Source organism: Pseudophryne corroboree, chromosome 2, assembly GCF_028390025.1.
Source record: "Pseudophryne corroboree isolate aPseCor3 chromosome 2, aPseCor3.hap2, whole genome shotgun sequence".
Lineage (NCBI taxonomy): Eukaryota > Metazoa > Chordata > Amphibia > Anura > Myobatrachidae > Pseudophryne > Pseudophryne corroboree.
In genome coordinates, this window is record NC_086445.1 from 738768673 (window position 1) to 738791449 (window position 22777).

Sequence of the window (22777 nt, forward strand, 5' to 3'; positions counted from 1 at the left end):
CATAGCCCCCATGCGTGAACTTGGCCAGCGGTTGGGTGGAAATAAGTATTTATGCTCTGGCACAATATAGGAGACATTGCCAGTTTAAATAAGTACATAGCTCCGGTGCCATTACAGGGGGTGGAGCTAACTCAGAGCGGGACCAGCAGTTTTCTGGCGCCATTTCACTGCACACTGATTACATAGACGCTGCATGGGACAAATCGACTCCTCCAGGTACACTACAACGCCACAAATGGCAATCGGGTTTATTTTAGGATGTAGTGATAGTACAGGAGCTTTTAAAAAACAAAAGGTCCTAGTACAGATATTATATAATATATATTATATGTAGCCCAGCACTTAGCTGGAGGCTGGTATGCTGATTCTTTCTCTGTATAAACTGTGAAAAGCATGCTTGTTTCCCCATGTATGTCCCCCTACATATAGGGGTATATGCAATTCACGGCGAATCGCGGCAAATTATCGCCGTTTTTTAATTCGACACAATTCGACAGGTGAATTCCGGCAGGTGGCTGCCGGAATTCACCATATTCAATGAAAAACAGATTCGACAGTCCCGCGGGCGAAAAACGGCCGATTTGCCGGATTTTGCCGCAATTTAAAAAAAACGGGGAAAAAACGGGAAAAACCCGGAAAAAAATGGCGTGGGGACCCCCCTCCAAAGCATAACCAGCCTCGGGCTCTTCGAGCTGGTTCTGGTTTTAAAAATCCGGGGTCAAAATTGACAGCGGATCCCCCGTATTTTTAAAACCAGCACCGGGCTCTGCGCCTGATGCTGGTGCAAAAAATACGGGGGACAAAACGAGTAGGGGTCCCCCGTATTTTTTACACCAGCATCGGGCTCCACTAGCTGGACAGATAATGCCACAGCCGGGGGTCACTTTTATACAGTGCCCTGCGGCCGTGGCATTAAATATCCAACTAGTCACCCCTGGCCGGGGTACCCTGGGGGAGTGGGGACCCCTTCAATCAAGGGGTCCCCAGCCACCCAAGGGCCAGGGGTGAAGCCCGAGGCTGTCCCCCCCCCCATCCAAGGGCTGCGGATGGGAGGCTGATAGCCTTGAGAAAAATGTCTGAATATTGTTTTTTCCAGTAGTACTACAAGTCCCAGCAAGCCTCCCCCGCAAGCTGGTACTTGGAGAACCACAAGTACCAGCATGCGGGAGAAAAAACGGGCCCGCTGGTACCTGTAAGGGGTCCCATATTGACACGAGACCCCTTTCCCCGAATGTGCCGGGACCCCACGTGACTCCTGTCACTGAGGTCCCTTCAGCCAATCAGGAAGCGCTACTACGTGGCGCTCACCTGATTGGCTGTGCGCTGTCTGTGCTGTGACAGCGCATCGCAAAGCCTCTCCATTATATTCAATGGTGGGAACTTTGCGGCTAGCGGTGGGGTCACCCGCCGGTCAGCGGCTGACCGCGGGTAACCCCCCCGTGTCAACATAGGTAAGTATGTGTGTGTCGGCAGTATGTAATAAAGTTGTACTTGTCACGGTGTGTGTGTCCTGTTTTTATTTGAGTATATTTTTCCAGTAGTACTACAGGTACCAGCAGGCCCGTTTTTCTCCCGCATGCTGGTACTTGTGGTTCTCCAAGTACCAGCTTGTGGGGGAGGCTTGCTGGGACTTGTAGTACTACTGGAAAAAACAATATTAAGACATTTTTCTCAAGGCTATCAGCCTCCCATCCGCAGCCCTTGGATGGGGGGGACAGCCTCGGGCTTCACCCCTGGCCCTTGGGTGGCTGGGGGGGGGGACCCCTTGATTGAAGGGGTCCCCACTCCCCCAGGGTACCCCGGCCAGGGGTGACTAGTTGGATATTTAATGCCACGGCCGCAGTACACTGTATAAAAGTGACCCCCGGCTGTGGCATTATCTGTCCAGCTAGTGGAGCCCGAGGGTGGTCTTCTGTATGCCGGCGGTCGGGCTCCCGGCGCTCAGTATACCGGCGCCGGGAGCCCGACAACCGGCATACCGACACTTATTTTCCCTCGTGGGGGTCCACGACCCCCATAGAGGGAGAATAAAATAGTGTAGCGCGCCACCGTGCCCGTAGCGTGGCGAGCGCAGCGAGCCCGCAAGGGGCTCATTTGCGCTCGCCACGCTGTCGGTAAGCCGGCGGTCGGGCTCCCGGCGCCGGGATGCTGGTCGCCGGGAGCCCGACCGCCGGCCAGCCGTAGTGAACCCGAGCCCAATGCTGGTGTAAAAAATACGGGGGACCCCTACTCGTTTTGTCCCCCGTATTTTTTGCACCAGCATCAGGCGCAGAGCCCGGTGCTGGTTTTAAAAATACGGGGGATCCTCTGTCAAATTTTTTCCCGCATTTTTAGAGCCAGGACCAGCTCGAAGAGCCCGAGGCTGGTTATGCTTTGGAGGGGGGACCCCACGCCATTTTTTCCCTTGATTTTACCGTTCCAGCTATAAAAAAAAAAAATATATATATATATTTTTAAAAATATATAAAAAATACTTGTGCAACCAAAAAAGACAAACCAAGTACCTAATCCCTTCTAATAAAAATAGATATGCTATTCCCCCCCCCAAAAAACACCAAAAAAAACATGTTTTAAATTTTTTTTACTGGTTTCACCCTCCAAAGTGTGGCGGATTGAAAATGACGAATTTACTGTCTAAAAGCACTGTTGTCGAATTTCCAAACTTGAATTGAATACACTTTGGTCGAATTGCAGCACTTGTATCATTGCAGAAAAGTCGAATTTGACAAAAGTCGAATTTCAAAAGGTCGAATTTTTAAAGTCCGTTTTTTTGACGGAAAGCACTGAATTGCATTGACGAATTTTTTTTTTGGGCGAAAAAATCCCGAAATTCGACAATTTCGGGAATTCGACCGCAATTGCATATACCCCATACTATTCTATGTGTGGTGTGATTCTCAGCAGTCATCATCCACACCCTAATGTGGAAACAACGTTGCCTATTTGTGTAAATATACCAGATATTTGTGTACACAGAAAAGTCTCCATTAAGGAGTTAACTGGTAACTCATTCTGGGGACCATGGAGTCTGCCTAATATGATAATTCATGTAACTAAGAAATTCATATACAGCCTTACTTTCCCTCCAGAGCAGGCATTCCCAACCACGGTCCTCAAGGCACACCAACAGTGCAGGTTTTAGTAATATCCAGGCTGCAGCACAGGTGACTTAATTAGTAGCTCAGTTATTTTGATTTAACCATCTGTGCTGCAGCCTGGATATCACTAAAACCTGCACTGTTGGTGTGCCTTGAGGACCGTGGTTGGGAATGCCTGCTCCAGAGGATAGGTAACTTAATCTAAAAAAATAAACAGGAATACCTGCTCAAAGGGTGTTGTCTATCAGAGATTGGCATTGCTGCCTCACATCACTGGGGTCGGTGGGTTCAGTGCCCATCACGACCCTGGCTATGTGGAGTTTGTATGTTCTCCCTGTGCCATACCTCCCAACGTCTGTCTCTAGCAAGGAGGGACATCTGCGTGTGTGTAGCGTGCGGGCGCCCAAAAGGGGGCGTGGTTTCGCAGGATGGCCCTCGATCGCGAGCTACTCGCCCACTTTCGTCACTGAGGGGGCATGCCCAGCGGCAGGTGCAGGAGCCTCCCAACTAACACACCCCCACTGCGGGACACTGCGGCCCGCAGTTGGGACAGTCCCAAAAAAACTGCACTGTCCTGCGAAAATCGGCACAGTTGGGGGAGGTATGCTGTGCTTTCCCACGAAATGGAAAACTGATGTCTAATACATAACCACAAGGTTAGAGACCCATCTCTGTAGGTTGTTGGATTACGCAGGCCATTGGTACGTAGGCCGGTAACCTTTAGCAGGGTTAAAACAAGAAAGCATCGCCAGCTGGCTTTATGATGCTTATGCGGCATATGCAGGAGTTTAAAAGCTACCTACAGTATGTGAGGCGGTTAAAAAAGAAATAAAAAATAGGCATTATAAATGCCTGTGCATCGCCTCTCGGCCTTTTGGCCAAGATCAAGGGTAGTTTCTATTCTTATTAGTTTCATGTCTGATACGCCCCCTATCTGGGAGCCATATATTATATGAAAATTTAGAACAGGGAGATGGGTAAAGAGCTTGCTCTGTCCACTCCGCGCATTAACCGGGTACTGCAGTACTACTATGACATTCTCTGCTCGCAGAGCTTATGATTACATCTGTGGTTAGTGATTGCTGGGTTCAAGAATCTCACGGATCACTACCGGTGGGTCCACGTACCTACCATCGCGGTTACGCCCACCAGACGTGCTTACCCGAGATAATCATCTTAGGGTTTCAAGTATTGGGGGCAGTGCCAGTGGTGCCTCAATGCAACAGAGGCACCAGAGGAGAAACAGACCTGTGTTTTTCAGGATCACAAAAACAAAGCACCAAGTCTATTCCATAAACACTTCACTGGAGTACTCTTTGGATATGGACGGCTTCCGCAGGAGCAGGGCACTGAATATTTAAATTTAGAACACTCCACCCCTCCATATCCCAGAGTACCTCAGTGTTTTTTTCTGTGCTCATCGTAGCAACAGGCTTGTGTGGCTCAGTCCACACTTATTTTGAATATATTTTAATTTTTATTATTTCTGATTTTTCTTTTTTCACTTTACCACATCCCTTCCCCCCTTCCAAAAGGCCAGGGTCCGGGATAGTGGAAGCTGATACAAGCAGCTGTGGCGTGTCGGTACTCTCTAAAAGAGCACCCTCACAGCCAGATCAGACATCCTGCAGAAAAGGCTGGACGGTGCTTGCAGAGAAGCACCGTCATTGCCTCACCACAGGAGTCCAGGTATGTTGGGGCACGGCCCCACTGTGTGGGGACACTGTTTCTGAGAGCGGCAATGTAAGCCGCCCGCCGCAATGTAAGCCGCCCGCCGCCGCTGCTCAGAGCCGCGCCGCCCGCAGGTCTTTTATTCATAGAGCCGCTTCAACGGCTCTATGGAGCGCGCTCCCCGGCTCCCGCTGTCCGTTCCCCGGCGCCCGCTGGCCGTCATCCGGCTCCCGCTGCCCGGCTCGCGCGGGCCGTTTCCCGCTCCCCGGCCCTTTTACATGCTCCTGGTGTTCCTGTACACGGAGCACATAGGGGGGGGGGGGGGGGAGAAGCTCACAGCACACGGTGCTGCACGGGGTGGGGGGGGGGGGGAAGCAGCAGCAGTATGCTAGGCTGCATAGATTATAAGAAAAGCATAGGCTATTAGGCTTTTGTTACCACTATCCCAGGTTATATATCTGTTTCAAAAGATTATAACCTGTACTGTGATTATACTGTAAGCATGGCATGGGGGCCATTTTAACCATGCTTCCTGTTCTTCCTGTTGTGATTCCAGAACGTTCCTGTCCTACATCTCTACTCCACCGGAGGCGCAGGGGTGTTAGTGGGAATTTGGGATCACATTTCATATAGGACTGGCCACGTGTACTGCACTTGGCCAGATATATATATCACACACACCTTAGTACTATTTTACTGAGTCGTGCAAGTTGTCTGTTTTTGTATATTGTATTGTCCGTCTGCATAATGAGTAAGGCACCAGCAAAAACTAAAAAGCAGTTTCACTGCAAGGTCTGTAACAGTGTGTTACCGGATGGATCTACTACATGTACAGTATGTTTTGTGAATTCAGCTACGAATACAATTTCTGCTCCGGTTTTAAAGCCAGTTTCCTCCCCGAACCCTCCATGGGAAATGCTAGCCAATGTACTGGCTGGGTTGCAATCAGAATTGACCGCCGCTCGACAAGAGCGGGAAGCTACAAGATCTGAGTCTAGGGTGAGACCGCCAGAACTGCCGGAGGCGTCTCAGCCTTGCCAAAAGTCCAAATCCATTTTGGGTAGACGGGATAAATATAATTTTTCGTATGATATACCAGTTTCTGCTATGTTGCATTCTGACGATTCTATGCCAGACCTCACTGCGCAAGATGAGGGTGAGGAGGGCGAAGTGAACCAGCAGTCAGATAGTGATGATTTTAACAGCCCAGGCATTGATAATCTCATCAGAGCGGTGCGTCAGTCTCTGAAGTTTACAGAAACTGAGGAGCCTCTGACAAATGATGAAGTCGTATTTACTAAACGACAGAGATCTCCAATGTGTTTTCCTGTTTCGGAGTCTCTTAAGATGTTAGTAGAAACACAAAAGAATCCAGATAAACTGTTTTCTATACCTCGCAGATTTAAGTCTAGTTACCCGTTTCCAGACTCGGTGACATGTACATGGGAGAATCCACCAATGGTTGATTCATCTGTGTCAAAACTTTCCAAGAAATTAACCATACCAGTGCCAACTGCTACTACGCTTAAAGACCCTTCAGACCGCAAAATAGAAACTATGCTAAAGTCCATGTATATAGCAGCAGGAGTGCTGCTGAGACCCGGGTTGGTTGACATTTGGGTCACTAAGGCGCTCATAGTATGGATAACAGAACTCAAGTCTGCCCTACATGATGATCACCTTATACTTCTTGCTGATCAAATCTGTGAGGCTGCGGAGTATCTATGTACAGCTTTTACTGACGTCTGTCAGCTCACTTCTCGCATTTCATCGTCACTGGTTACAGTACGACGAGCACTCTGGCTGCGTTCTTGGCAAGCGGAGGCAGAGGTCAAAAGAGGTATAGAGGCGTTACCTTACGGGAGCGCCAAGTTGTTTGGTCCTGAATTGGACAAATGGATTTCTGAGGCCACGGGAGGAAAGTCTGTTTTCTTACCATTGCCTCCAACGGTACCAAGACGGAGATACTCTGGACCTGCGTTCAAATCCTTTAGACCTCAGCCCTTTCGCGGGCGTGGCAGAGGCACATCCACGCCTGGTAGACGAGGTCGAGGACGTGGTTTCCAACAAACCAACACCAGTCGTCAGGACGCCAAGGTCACCGACAAGCCAGTGGCATGACGGGCTCCCAGCCCAACTCGGATCTCCAATTGTGGGAGCACGCCTTCAGACGTTCCATTTGGCGTGGTTCCAGACATCCACAGATGGGTGGATCCGCAATTTAGTGTTAAGAGGGTACAAAATAGAGTTCGACTGTCTTCCGCCACTGCGGTTTTTCAAGACAGGACTACCTGTCTCGGACGACAAGAGGGCGGTTCTGCAAATTGCCATTCAGTTCCTACTGGATTCAGCAGTTTTGATTCAGGTCCCGGTACAACAACAGGGTCAGGGTTATTATTCCAGTCTGTTTGTGGTACCGAAGCCGGATGGCTCCGTCAGGCCAATATTGAACTTGAAGGGTCTCAATCAGTACGTCACTTACTACAGATTCAAGATGGAATCTCTGCGGTCAGTAATTGCAGGTTTGGAGCCACAGGAATTCATGATTGCGCTAGATCTCAAGGATGCGTACTTACACATTCCAATTTGGCCGCCTCATCAGAGGTACTTGCGGTTTGCAATACGCCAGAACCATTACCAGTTTCAGGCTCTACCATTTGGCCTCTCGTCAGCGCCTCGGGTATTCACCAAAGTGATAGCTCATCTCAGATCCCTTGGAGTGACAATAGTTCCGTACTTAGACGATCTGCTCATCAAAGCTCCGTCTCAACAGATGCTCCTCCAACATGCGTTGATAACGTACAATGTACTGGTTCAGCATGGTTGGATTGTCAACTTCAAGAAATCACATTTAATTCCGTCTCAACGACTTCAATTCCTAGGTATGATTCTCGATACGGTAAATCAAAGAATTTACCTACCAGAACAGAAAGTACAGATTATTCGACATCTGGTACAATTAGTGCTCAAGCCACGCACAGTCTCGGTACATTTGTGCATTCGCCTCTTAGGCACAATGGTGGCGGCTTTCGAAGCGCTTCAGTTCATAAGATTTCACTGACATCCATTTCAACTGGATGTGCTCGCGCAGTGGTCGGGCTCGCATCTGCAGATTCACCACAGGGTGAGGTTGTCGCCACGGGCAAGGGTATCTCTACTCTGGTGGCTCAAAGTACACCATCTAACCGCAGGGAAACGGTTCGGCGCCTGTAATTGGATAATTCTAACGACGGACGCAAGTCTCAGAGGTTGGGGAGCTGAAGTTCAAAATTGTCAGCTCCAGGGTCTCTGGGCGGATCACAAAAGATTGCTGTTTATAAATGTCCTGGAACTCCGGGCAATTTACAATGCGCTTTGACAAGCAGTACACATGCTTCGGTCTCAGACTGTCCAGGTGCAGTCAGACAACACGACGGCAGTCGCGTACATCAACAAACAAGGAGGAACAAGAAGCCGAATGGCAATGCGGGAAGTAGCTTGAATCCTCAATTGGGCCGAACATCTCCAAGGGATATTGTCAGCAGTGTTCATTCCGGGAGTGGACAACTGGGAGGTGGATTATCTCAGCCGTCGGGATTTTCATCCAGGAGAATGGGCATTAAATCCAGAAGTGTTTCACATGTTGGTCCAGAGGTGGGGTTACCCTCAAGAGGACCTGATGGCATCTCGCCACAATCACCAAACGCCCCAGTATGTGTCCAGAACGAGAGATCCAAAGGCAGTGGCGGTGGATGCTCTCACAATCGCGTGGCCGTACAGCCTCGTGTATCTGTTTCCACCGTTTCCGCTGCTCCCTCTGTTGCTAAAACTGATCAAAAGAGAGTCCGTTACAGTCATAGTAGTGGCGCCTAATTGGCCTCGGAGAGCTTGGTTCTCGGATCTCCGCGGACTACTCGCAGACTATCCTTGGCCGCTCCCACTACGTCCGGACCTGTTACAACAGGGTCCGTTCCTTTACCCCGATTTTAGCGCGGTTGCGTTTGACGGGGTGGCTGTTGAGACCGCCCTCTTAAGACGAGAGCGCATTCCAGAATCGGTTATACCAACCATGTTACGAGCTAGGAAGCCGGTTACGGCAGCTCATTATTACAGAATTTGGCGTGCCTATATAGGTTGGTGTGAAGCTCGGAAGTTTCCGACATCATCTTTCAAGTTATCCTGTCTTTTGTTATTTCTACAGACGGGGTTAGATGGAGGACTGCGTTTAGCTACACTAAAGGTGCAGGTATCTGCGTTGTCAATTTACTTTCAAAGACGATTGGCTCTATTGCCGTCGGTACACACTTTTCTGCAAGGTGTCCTCAGAGTACAGCCTCCATTCATTCCACCTACAGAGCCATGGGACTTGAATCTGGTTTTAGATTTCTTGCAGTCTTCATATTTTGAACCCTTACAACAAGTGGATATTAAGTTTCTCACTTGGACAACAATTTTCCTCCTAGCCTTAGCTTCGGCAAGGCGTGTTTCAGATTTGGGTGCCCTGTCATGCAAGCTACCGTATTTGGTGTTTCATGATGACAGAGCGGAACTTCGGACGAATCCCGCTTTCTTACCAAAGGTAGTGTCATCTTTTCACATCAATCAACCAATAGTAGTTCCTGTGTTAACAGGACATTCTGGAACTCTGGATGTGGTACGCGCATTACGCGTTTATGTATCCCGAACGTCTACAGTTCGTAAGACGGATACGTTGTTTGTTCTCTATGATGCTGCCAAGATGGGTTGGGCAGACCTTATCCAGATGGATAAAACTGACTATACGTCAGGCTTACCTTCATACTAGGTTACGGCCGCCTACATCAGTAACAGCTCATTCCACACGTTCTGTGGGAACTTCATGGGCAGCTGGTCGTGGAGCTTCTACGACGCAGCTTTGCCGTGCGGCTACATGGTCTTCAGTGCACACGTTTTGTGCGCTTTTACAAGTTTGATACGTTTGCGGCATCAGCATCTAGCTTTGGCCGCCTAGTGTTACAGGTGCCAAACAGCTCTCCCGCCCACGGGGGAAGCTTTGGTACGTCCCAAGAGTACTCCAGTGACCCCTAGTGGATGAAAAAGAAAATAGGATTTTGGTACTTACCAGGTAAATCCTTTTCTTTGAATCCATAGGGGGCACTGGACGCCCACCCAGAGCAGTTTTACCTGGTTTGTGGTAAGTTCAGGGGATCTTATGGTAACACACTCTCACCGACTGGTTCAACTTATCAAGTTCTATCGGTTATGGTGTCAACTGTTTAGTTGTCAGTAACGTTATGTGTCAACTTTATTGTTGTCCGTTATGTTATATGTAATTCTCCATTGTCAACCTCTCTATAGCTCCTGTTCGGCTCAGTAAAAAACACTGAGGTACTCTGGGATATGGAGGGGGTGGAGTGTTCTAAATTTAAATATTCAGTGCCCTGTTCCTGCGGAAGCCGTCCATATCCCAAGAGTACTCCAGTGCCCCCTATGGATTCAAAGAAAAGGATTTGCCTGGTAAGTACCAAAATCCTATTATTTCAGCATATTTAGAAAAAGCTCCTGCCAGGATCCCTGGGTAAAAGATCTGTTTACCCTGGCATGAAGAGTGTTTAAATTCACTCCACTTCACTTTCCGAAGAATCGTGGGAGATATTACAAGAGACTGTACTAAGACTGGGTCAGACCAATACTATAGTTCCAGTTCTGCCTCATATAGAAAACAGGGGATACTAATCCAACCTGTTGTGGTACCGACTCCAGCTCAGAATCCAGGGGGTCAACATCGTCTCTTACTTGGATGATATCTTGATAAAGGCGAGATCCAGGGAGCTTCTATTGCTCAATATCAACCGCACTATTCAGCTTCTGTCACATCATGGGTGGATTCTAAATTTACAGAAGTCTCTCACCTGGAGCCAACTCAGCGGCTCCTGTTCCTGGGAATGTTTCTGGATACAGTGGTTGAGAAGTTATTCCTCTCAGAGGACAAGGCAAGGACGCTCCAGGAGCGGTTCTAAGGCTGAATTGGATATCCTTCCATCTTTGCATACGGTTGTTGGTAAAGATGGTAGCCTCTTACGAGGCGATCCAGTACGGAAGGTACCATGTCAGAACATTTCAGTTGGATTTCCTGAGCAAGTGGTCCGCATCACATCTTCAGATGCATCGGATCATACGCCTCTCACCTCAGGCCAGGGTTTCCCTCCTGTGTTGGCGACAATCATCAGACCTGCTGGAAGGCCGAAGTTTCGGGATTCAGGATTGGATCCTCCTCACAACAGACGCGAGTTTGCGGAGATGGGGAACTGTCACCCAAGGGGCTCAGTTCCAGGGCAGGTGGTCCTCCCACGAAGCCCTTCTTCCGATCAACATTCTGGAACTCTCTCTGCTTCAGGATCGGGCCATTCAAGTTCAGTCGGACAACGCCACGGCAGTGTCATACATAAATTGGCAGGGAGGAACAAAGAGCAGAGCCTGCATGCGAGAAGTATCAAGGATACTCCTCTGGGCTGAAAGAAATGCAAGGCAGTGTCGGCCATCTTTATTCCGGGGGTAGACAACTTGAAAGCGAACTTACTGCGTCGTCACGACCTCCACCCAGAAGAGTGGGGCCTCCTCCCACAGGTGTTTCGGCAGATCACCGACCTGTGGGGCTGCCCGCAGATCGACCTGATGGCTTCTCGGCTCAACAAGAAGCTTCGCCGGTATTGTTCAAGAACCAGGAACCCTCAGGCGTTAGCAGTGGATGCACTGACGACGCCGTGGCCTTACCGGTTGGTCTACCTGTTTCCGTCGATTCCGTTGTTCCCAAGGGTGCTAAAGAGAATCAGGCATCTAAGAGTCCAGGCAATTCTAATTGCCCCGGACGGGCCTCGGACGGCGTGGTACGCGGATCTACTGGACACGTCCGTCGAAGACCCTTGGCCTCTGCCACTGAGAAGAGATCTTCAACAAGGACTGTTCGTCTACCCAGACTTACGGCAGCTTTGTTGGATGGCATGGCAGTTGAGCGGAACATCCTAGCTTGCAAAGGCCTTTCCAAAAAAGTTATTGCAACCATGGTTCAGGCCAGGAAGCATGTAACGTCAAAGCATTGCCATCATATCTGTAGGAGATATGTCTCTTGGTTCGAGGAGCGCATGTATCCTTCTGCGGATTTAAACTTGGGACGCTTCTTGCATTTCCTACAGGCTGGAGTGGATATGGGCCTACGTCTGGGCTCCCTCAAGGTCCAGATTTCGTCCCTCTGTTTTCTTCCAGAAGAAGTTGGCAATGTTGCCAGAAGTTGACTTTCTTGCAAGGGGTACTTCACATACAACCTCCCTTTGTGCTGCCAATGGCCCCCTGTGATTTGAATGTGGTCTTGGAGTTTCTACAGTCCTCCTGGTTTGAACCTTTGATGGCGGTAGAAGGCAAGTACCTCACATGAAAGACTGTAATGTTGCTGGCCCTGGCTTCTGCTAGACATGTCTCAGAATTGGGGGCCTTATCGTGTAAAAGTCCATAATTGGTCTTTTACGAAGACTGATCAGAGCTCAGGACTAGGCAGCAGGTCCTGCCGAAGGTCATCTCTGCATTCCACTTTAACCGATTTATTGTGATCCCGTCTAGTTCTGGCTCTTCTGCTCCTCCGGAGGCATTGGATGCTGTGCGAGCCTTGAAGATCTATGTCAAGAGGACGGCTCGGATCAGAAAGACGGATTCCCTGTTTGTGCCCTATGATGCGCAGAAAAAGGGGTTTACTTTGCTTCTAAGCAGTCCATTGCTCGTTGGCTTAGGCTTACTATCCAACAGGCCTATGTATCGTCAGCCTCACGTGTTCCTCAGTCTCTGAATGCCCACTCTACAAGATCGGTGGGGTCTTCCTGGGCGGCTGCCCGTGGAGTCTCGGCCTTGCAACTATGCCGAGCTGCTACCTGGTCGGGGAAGAACACCTTTGTGAAGTTCTACAGGTTTGATACCCTGGCCAAAGAGGATACCCATTTTGGGCAGGTGGTGCTGCAGACGTCTCCGCACATTCCTACCCGTTCTGGAAGCTTTGGGACGTTCCCATTGTACTAAGTGACTCCAGTATCCCTTATGGATGCTAGAGAAAATAGGATTTTGGTTACTTACTGGAAAATCCTTTTCTCATAGTCCAGGCATGTCCAAACTGTGGCCCTCCAGCTGTTGAGAAACTACATATCCCAGCATGCCCTGACACAGTTTTGCTGTCAGAGAATGCTAAAGCTGTGTCAGGGCATGCTGGGATGTGTAGTTTCTCAACAGCTGGAGGGCCACAGTTTGGACATGCCTGTCATAGTCCATAAGGGATACTGGGCGCCCGCCTCAGTGCGTTGACTTTTCCACAGGTTTTTCTTCTGTAAAAGACAGTTTACCTGTTCAGGTGTTGCTGTTTTGTTACCAGCAGTTGCTGGTCGGTTTATGTTGTGGTGTGCGGGTGTGTGAATCTCACCACTCGTTGTTATGTTCCTTCTCTCGAGTATGTCCATTCTCCTTCAGGCACAGTTTTACCTAGACTGGCTGTAGGAGGGGGCATAGAGGGGAGGACCCAGCACACCCAGTTGAAGAAATTTAAAGTGCATCGGCTCCTTTGGACCCCATCTATACCCCATCGTACTAAGTGACCCCAGTATCCCTTATAGACTACGAGAAAAGGATTTACCGGTAGGTAACCAAAATCCTATTTTCTCTGCATTGGTATGTTAATATCTTTCTGTTGCACATAAATCTGGTTATTATTACTTAAAGCGACATGACTGGTAATCTCAGAGGGGTTTATTTGCTAAATGTCGATTTTTATCGATTTCAAATCTATGTTTTGTTTCAGGGGCTGAAATACACATTTACTAACATGACTTTTAAATGTTAGTAAATATGTTTTATCCCTGGAAGTACAACATCGAGTTCTGTTGATTTGAAATCAATTAAAAAAACTATTGAAATCGACTTTTAGTTAACACACACCCAACAATCTCTAATTAGTTCTTACTCGAAATAAACTGCATATATTCATAGTTTTTTGCTGTGTTTCCATTTATTGCTCATTTGCCCGTTCATCTTTTCATGTATTATGACAGAAATGCCCTCATTTCTAAAAACGCCAATGGACCTGACCATTCGCACAGGTGCCATGGCACGCTTAGAGTGTGCAGCCGAAGGTAGCCCGACTCCACAAATTGCATGGCAGAAAGACGGTGGGACAGATTTCCCTGCAGCCCGGGAGCGCCGCATGCATGTTATGCCAGAAGACGAGGTCCTGTTTATTGTCAGTGTTAAGATTGAAGACATGGGGCTGTACAGTTGCACAGCACAGAACTCTGCCGGCAGCATATCCACCAATGTCACTCTGACAGTTTTAGGTAAGAAAATGTTTATAAAGACTTTAATCCTTGCTCATGGCATAGTTCTGAATATACAGAAACCTTGTGGAGCTGTACGGTGTGGTGCATGACCCCTCTGAAAAAGCCAAGCTTCTCACAATAAATTGATGCTATAGTAGAATGAGAAGTCTCTCAATTGGTTTCTAAAAGCCAACTCACCCTCTCAGTGTTTGGTCAGAATGCTCTGTGTTATCCCAATTCCTGTGGGGGTATTTCAGTAGTGGCACTCGGTTTTCTTACAGTATTTTAATCCCACATTTAAAAATGCATTTTATCCTTTCTCTGACGTCCTAGTGGATGCTGGGAACTCCGTAAGGACCATGGGGAATAGCGGCTCCGCAGGAGACTGGGCACATCTAAAGAAAGCTTTAGGACTAGCTGGTGTGCACTGGCTCCTCCCCCTATGACCCTCCTCCAAGCCTCAGTTAGATTTCTGTGCCCGGCCGAGAAGGGTGCACACTAGGGGCTCTCCTGAGCTCTTTGTGAAAGTTTTAGTTTAGGTTTATTATTTTCAGTGAGACCTGCTGGCAACAGGCTCACTGCATCGTGGGACTAAGGGGAGAAGAAACGGACTCACCTGAGTGCAGAGTGGATCGGGTTTCTTAGGCTACTGGACATTAGCTCCAGAGGGACGATCACAGGTTCAGCCTGGATGGGTCACCGGAGCCGCGCCGCCGTCCCCCTTACAGAGCCAGAAGAGCGAAGAGGTCCGGTGAAATCGGCGGCAGAAGACGATCCTGTCTTCAGATAAGGTAGCGCACAGCACCGCAGCTGTGCGCCATTGCTCTCAGCACACTTCACACTCCGGTCACTGAGGGTGCAGGGCGCTGGGGGGGCAGCGCCCTGAGACGCAATAAATCGATAAAACCTTATATGGCTAAAATAAATGCATCACATATAACTCCTGGGCTATATGGATGCATTTAACCCCTGCCAAAACATACAAGAAAACGGATGATAGGCTCCGCCCCTTTCTCGGCGTCCTTATCTCCTCAGCACACTGGCGCCATTTTCCCTCACAGCTCAGTTGGAGGGAAGCTCCCTGGCTCTCCCCTGCAGTCACTACACTACAGAAAGGGGTTAAAAAAGAGGGGGGCACAAATTAGGCGCAGTATAAACAATACAGCAGCTATAAAGGGAAAAACACTTATATAAGGTTATCCCTGTATATATATAGCGCTCTGGTGTGTGCTGGCAAACTCTCCCTCTGTCTCCCCAAAGGGCTAGTGGGTCCTGTCCTCTATCAGAGCATTCCCTGTGTGTGTGCTGTGTGTCGGTACTTTTGTGTCGACATGTATGAGGAGAAAAATGATGTGGAGACGGAGTAGAGTGTCTGTAATAGTGTTGTCACCCCCTAGGGGGTCGACACCTGAGTGGATGTACTGTTGAAATTGCGTGACAGTGTCAGCTTTGTATAAAAGACAGTGGTTGACATGAGACAGCCGGCTACTCAGCTTGTGCCTGTCCAGACGTCTCATACAGGGGCTCTAAAGCGCCGTTACCTCAGATACAGACGCCGACACGGATACTGGCTCCTGTGTCGACGGTGAAGAGACAACCGTGATTTCCAATAGGGCCACACATTGCATGATTGAGGCAATGGTAAATGTTTACACTTTTCTGATAATATGAATACCACCAAAAAAGGGGTATTATGTTTGGTGAGGAAAAACTTCCTATAGTTTTCCTGACTCTGAAAAATAAAATGAGGTGTGTGATGATGCGTGGGTTTTCCTCCGATAACAATTGATAATTCTAAAAAGTTATTGGCAGTATACCTTTTCCCGCCAGAGGTTAGGGTGCGTTGGGAAACACCCCCTACAGGGGATAAGGCGCTCACACGATTGTAAGAACAAGGGCTCTACCCTCTCTTGAGATGGCCGCCCTTAAGGATCCTGCTGATAAAAAGCAGGAGGGTATCCTAAAATGTATTTACACACATACTGGTGTTATACTGCGACCAGCAATCGCCTCAGCCTGGATGTGCAGTGCTGGGTGGCGTGGTCGGATTCCCTGACTGGAAATATTGATATCCTAGATACAGTATATTATTGCCTATAGAGCAATTAAAAGATGCTTTTCTTTATATGCATGATGCACAGCGGAATATTTGCCGACTGGCATCAAGTATAAGTGTTTTGTATTCTAGTAAAGTGGTCAGGGATTCCAAACGGCATTTGGAAGTATTGCCTTAAAAAAGGGGATGTACCCTAGGTCGCCTCTCAAAATAAGACGCCGTATTATCAGGCGCAGTCCTGGTTGGCAAGCGGACAAAAGGGTTCCTCTTTTCTGCTCGTGACAGAGGGAGAGGAAAATGGCTGCAGAGATCAGCCAGTTCCCAGGAACAGAAACCCTTTTCCACCGCTGCCAAGCCCTCAGTATGACGCTAGGGCTTTACGAGTTCAGGCACGGTGGGGGCCCGTTCTCAGTGAATTTCAGTGCGCAGTGGGCTCACTCGCAAGTAGACCCCTGGATCCTTCAGGTAATATTTCAGGGGTACAAATTGGAATTCGAGACGTATTCCCCTCGCCGTTTCCAAAAGTCTGTTTTACCGACGTCTCCCGCTGACAGGGAGGCAGTTTTGGAAGCCACTCACAAGATGTATTCCCAGCAGGTGATAATAAAGGTACCCCTCCTGCAACAGGGAACGGGGTATTATTCCACACTATTGTGGTACCGAAGCCAGACGGCTCGGTGAGACCGATTTTAAAATCTAAAATCTTTGAACACTTACATACAGAGGTTCAAATTCAAAATTGAGTCACTCAGAGCAGTGATTGCAAACCTGGAAGAAGGGGACTACATGATGTCTCGGGACATCAAGGATGCTTACCTTCATGTCAAAATTTACCCTTCTCACCAAAGGTATCTCAGGTTATGGTACAGAACTGTCACTATCAGTTCAGACGCTGCCGTAGGGTTGGTCCACGGCACCCCGGGTCTTTACTGAAGTAATGACCGAAATGATGATATTCCTTCGAAGGAAGGGAATTTTAGTTATCCTTTACTTGGACGATTCCCTGATAAGGGTAAGATCCAGAGAACAGTTGGAGGTCGGTGTAGCACTATCTCAGGTAGTGTTGCGGCAGCATGAGTGGATTCTCAATATTCCAAAATCGCAGCTGGTTCCGATGACTTGTCTTCTGTTCCTAGGGATGATCCTGGACACAGTCCAGAAAGAAGGTGTTTCTCCCGGAGGAGAAAGCCAGGGAGTTATCCGAGCTAGTCAGGAACCTCCTAAAACCGAACCAAGTCTCAGTGCATCAATGCACAAGGGTTCTGGGTAAAAATGGTGGCTTCCTACGAAGCAATCCCATTCGGCAGATTCCACACAAGAACTTTCCAGTGGAACCTACTGGACAAATGGTCCGGGTCGCATCTTCAGATGCATCAGCGGATAACCCTGTCACCAAGGACAAGGGTGTCCCTCCTGTGGTGGTTGCAGAGTGCTCATCTTCTAGAGGGCCGCAGATTCGGCATTTAGGACTGGGTCCTGGTGACCACGGATGCCAGCCTGCGAGGCTGGGGAGCAGTCACACAGGGAAGGAATATCCAGGGCTTATGGTCAAGCCTGGAGACAAAAATATCCTGGAACTAAGGGCCATTTACAATGCCCTAAGTCAAGAAAAGCCTCTGCTTCAGGGTCAACCGGTATTGATCCAGTCGGACAACATCACGGCTGTCGCCCACGTAAACAGACAGGGCGGCACAAGAAGCAGGAGGGCAATGGCAGAAGCTGCACGGATTCTCTGCTGGGCGGAAAATCATGTGATAGCACTGTCAGCAGTGTTCATTCAGGGAGTGGACAACTGGGAAGCAGACTTCCTCAGCATGACCTCCACCCGGGGGAGTGGGGACTTCACCCAGAAGTCTTCCAACTGATTGTAAACCGTTGGGAAAAACCAAAGGTGGACATGATGGCGTCCCGTCTTAACAAGAAACTGGACAGATATTGCGCAAGGTCAAGGGACCCTCAGGCAATAGCGGTGGACGCTCTGGTGACACCGTGGGTGTACCAGTCAGTGTATGTGTTCCCTCCTCTGCCTCTCATACCAAAAGTACTGAGAATCATAAGAAGGAGAGGAGTAAGAACGATACTCGTGGTTCCGGATTGGCCAAGAAGGACTTGGTACCCGGAACTTCAAGAGATGCTCACGGAAGACCCGTGGCCTCTACCTCTAAGAAAGGACCTGCTCCAGCAGGGGCCTTGTCTGTTCCAAGACTTACCGCGGCTGCGTTTGACGGCATGGCGGTTGAACGCCGGATCCTGAAGGAAAAAGGCATTCCAGATGAAGTCATCCCTACCCTGGTCAAAGCCAGGAAGGATGTAACCGCAAAACATTATCACCGCATTTGGCAAAAATATGTTGCGTGATGTGAGGCCAAGAAGGCCCCTACAGAGGAATTTCAACTAGGTCGTTTCCTCCATTTCCTGCAGACAGGACTGTCTATGGGCCTAAAATTAGGGTCCATTAAGGTTCAAATTTCGGCCCTGTCGATTTTCTTCCAGAAAGAACTGGCTTCAGTACCTGAAGTTCAGACATTTGTAAAAGGGGTACTGCATATACAACCTCCTTTTGTGCCTCCAGTGGCACCTTGGGATCTCAATGTTGTTTTGAGGTTCCTTAAGTCACATTGGTTTGAACCACTCACCACTATGGACTTAAAATATCTCACATGGAAGGTGACGATGCGGTTAGCCCTGGTTTCAACCAGGCGTGTGTCAGAATTGGCGGCTTTTATCATATAAAAGCCCTTACTTAATGTTTCATTCTGACAGGGCAGAATTGAGGACTCGTCCTCAATTTCTCCCTAAGGTGGTTTCTGCTTTTCACATGAACCAACCTATTGTGGTGCCTGCGGCTACTAGGGACTTGGAGGACTCCAAGTTACTTGACGTGGTCAGGGCCCTGAAAATATGTTTCCAGGACGGCTGGAGTCAGAAAGTCTGACTCGCTGTTTATCCTGTATGCACCCAACAAGCTGGGTGCTCCTGCTTCTAAAGCAGACTATTGCTCGTTGGATTTGTAGTACAATTCAGCTTGCACATTCTGTGGCAGGCCTGCCACAGCCAAAATCTGTAAAAGCCCATTCCACAAGGAAAGTGGGCTCATCTTGGGCGGCTGCCCGAGGGGTCTCGGCTTTACAACTTTGCCGAGCAGCTACTTGGTCAGGGGCAAACACGTTTGCTAAATTCTACAAATTTGATACCCTGGCTGAGGAGGACCTGGAGTTCTCTCATTCGGTGCTGCAGAGTCATCCGCACTCTCCCGCCCGTTTGGGAGCTTTGGTATAATCCCCATGGTCCTTACGGAGTTCCCAGCATCCACTAGGACGTCAGAGAAAATAAGATTTTACTTACCGATAAATCTATTTCTCGTAGTCCGTAGTGGATGCTGGGCGCCCATCCCAAGTGCGGATTGTCTGCAATACTTGTACATAGTTATTGTTAACTAAATCGGGTTATTGTTGTTGTGAGCCATCTTTTCAGAGGCTCCTTCGTTGTTATCATACTGTTAACTGGGTTCAGATCACAAGTTGTACGGTGTGATTGGTGTGGCTGGTATGAGTCTTACCCGGGATTCAATATCCTTCCTTATTATGTACGCTCGTCCGGGCACAGTATCCTAACTGAGGCTTGGAGGAGGGTTATAGGGGGAGGAGCCAGTGCACACCAGCTAGTCCTAAAGCTTTCTTTAGATGTGCCCAGTCTCCTGCGGAGCCGCTATTCCCCATGGTCCTTACGGAGTTCCCAGCATCCACTACGGACTACGAGAAATAGATTTATCGGTAAGTAAAATCTTATTTTCTTATCATTGAATGGGACTTGTACTAGCAAAACTTACATTTCTTATCCAGCCTCTGACTTGTCTCTCTACCACTTCCCTGCTACCCACACTTCAGTAATATAAATGGAAGGGAAAAATACATTTTTCATTGTTTTTATTATGATACAGAAGACTAATTAAATGTTTGGATGTCTATGGGCGTCATTGATAAATTATTAAAAGAAAAAAAACAAGAAGTGTATTTTGTAAATTAACAAAAACAAACCCCTGAATAGGTTTCCTGAAACTTTTTTTTTTTCCATTTCATAGCTTATAAAGGTTTAATGCCACAACAGGAAATATGATTTGGCTGCACTGAGGATCCTAAATATGCTGCTGTTAGGGTGCATATAACTGGACTTTCAGTGTATAACAAATTCTACCTTTTCAAACTGGCTCTAATTTAGCTGCACTTGTCTAATCATTTATGCAGATTGTAACTGTGTTTGCTTATATCCATCATTATCCAGAAACTCCATCTTTTATAAGGCCCTTAGAAGATAGGACAGTTGCTCGTGGGGAGACAGCTGTATTGCAGTGTATAGCAGGTGGAAGCCCAGCTCCTCGCCTGAACTGGACTAAAGATGACGGACCACTCCTTGTAACCGAGAGACACTTCTTTGCCGCTGCAAATCAGCTGCTCATCATTGTTGATGCTGGCCCAGAGGATGCTGGGAAATATACATGTAGCATGTCTAATACAGTTGGAACTGAGAGGGGTCACATCAACCTTTTTGTATTGTCCTCGCCTAACTGTGACTCATCACAAACTGTCCTTGGCTATGATGATGATGGTTGGACTACAGTTGGCATTGTCATAATCGTCGTTGTCTGCTGTGTAGTGGGAACATCTTTGGTTTGGGTGATTGTTATTTACCATATGAGGAGGAAAAGTGAGGATTACAGCATTACCAACACTGGTAAGTGTTTCAGAATTTCATATTCTTTTCTACTGGTCAGTATTTGCTCCAGAATATGTTTATGACGACTATGGTAACGGACTGAGTTTGTCCCAGTATTTTATGCATTTTATGAGTACTGTACAGCAAAAAATGCATAAAAATAGATTTCTTAAATTAATATCACTTAAGAGAAGAAGTTTATTTTCACACAGTTTAAAGATTTGATATTGTATCACACAGAATAATGTTGCTATTTGCAAAGAACAGCAGGGGAGTGTAAAATAAAAAGTTGCTTTAGAAACTTTTTAGCTCCCTCCCACAATGCCTAGCAAGTATATAGAAGCTTCTTTTAATTTCGAAAAGCCTCCAAAAATAAATATTTAATATGTGAAGCCATCCTTAACCTGAATTTACATAGAATGTTTTATTATTTTAGTCTCTCCCCTACTAGTAAGTGTGTGGGTTCCACCACCGTTCAGTATGAAACGCACTTCCCTACGTTGTCTGTCCAGGATGGATGCCCAGAAGACATTTGAATACAGACAGCTAATTGGACATTTCTCTTACCTTTTTAGTCTGATTCCCTGTTAGTACTAAAATTTCTCTCAGCTGTCATTTCTATAAAACTATGAGTAGTGTGCCAGTAAGGTTGATCATTCCAGATATTATGCATGAGGACTCTCGGTATGCTGATTAAGGTCTGGGATAAAATATTCCAGTGATTTTTCATAAAATTAATGATTTTAGGAAAAATCAGACTTGCTGTGGAGGCGTGAGAAAAAAGACGTGATGATTTCTGTAAAAAATCACATCATTTCATTTTCTCCCCTCTAATTGTATAGCAGAACCCAGCGACTGCAGGAAAAATCCTATGTCACTGTGTTGTTGTTTTTTTTTTTTTAAAGTTTACTGCCGTTAATTGAATCGCTCCCATAGAGTGAAATTGTCTCAACGATCTGCACAGAACTCTCAATTCCCTGTGCATTGCAGGCCAACAGGTGCTGCTTCTTTTAATGAAAATAAAGAACTGTAAACTCAAATGTAGTACGTATGTAGACTATTCATTACAGTAATTTCCTGTATGTCTATGAGCTGTATGTAGTCTAACTATTTCCATAAAAGTAAACGTTTCGAATTTGTCTAAAGAAAAATAAGTGAACGATGCCAGTTTTTATACATCTGTCACAATCGCATCCGCACTCAGATCGCTACCTAAGACGGTTGGTCGTGACTGTTGATGTTTGCCAGTTACCTTATTAAAACACAAATCCTGCCACCACCAACAGTTGGACTGGGCAATGCCATGCCCACTGCGGTTCTTCGATTCCGCTTTACCACAAAAATATACCTTTGAATCAGTAGCTTATGGCCTGAGAAGGTCATGAGCTTTAAGAATCAGAGTATCAGAAGTAAAAATTAGGTTTTAATTTTAAGCACTTCAAAGCTTATGGTTACAAAATGTTAACAACATTATAATTATTTAAAAGTTCACACAAGTAAGGACAATTTCAAGAAAAAAAATAAATGGGGGCAAACAAAGTTCAGATCACATGAACAGGGTTTGAACAATGGTGAAAGTGAGGTCTCTTCCTGAAACTAGGTTGCATTTTGATCACTGGATCTCCTCACGAAAATGAACAACTTGTATTGAGTGTCCCTGGTACTTACGCCAGCTGGCAGTTGCTCCCAGCCCTCACTCTTTTTAACAGTCTGGTTGTGAGATTAAAATAATCCATCCCTCACTTCCAAGTGATTGTGATTTAGGGCCTAATTCAGATCTGATTGCAGCAGCAAACTTGTTAGCTAATGGGCAAAACCATGTGCACTGCATTGGGGGGGTATAACATGTGCATAGAGAATTAGATTTGGGTGGGTTATTTTGTTTCTGTGCAGGGTAAATACTGGCTGCTTTATTTTTACATTGCAATTTAGAT

General features: G+C 47.4%; 1 protein-coding gene and 1 non-coding gene across 2 annotated transcripts in view; both read left to right on the top strand.

Moving 5' to 3' along the window:
* Positions 1-22777, top strand: part of LRIG2 (leucine rich repeats and immunoglobulin like domains 2) — a 276133-nt gene that overhangs the window by 218135 nt on the left and 35221 nt on the right. Inside the window, exons 14-15 of the mRNA XM_063955399.1 lie at positions 13811-14092; positions 20412-20861. Of these exons, the coding sequence (XP_063811469.1) occupies positions 13811-14092; positions 20412-20861 (732 nt within the window). The remainder of the gene's footprint in view (positions 1-13810; positions 14093-20411; positions 20862-22777) is intronic.
* On the top strand, positions 3957-4145 carry LOC135052853 (U2 spliceosomal RNA). The gene has a single exon (XR_010242310.1). It is a non-coding gene; the product is annotated as a U2 spliceosomal RNA (small nuclear RNA).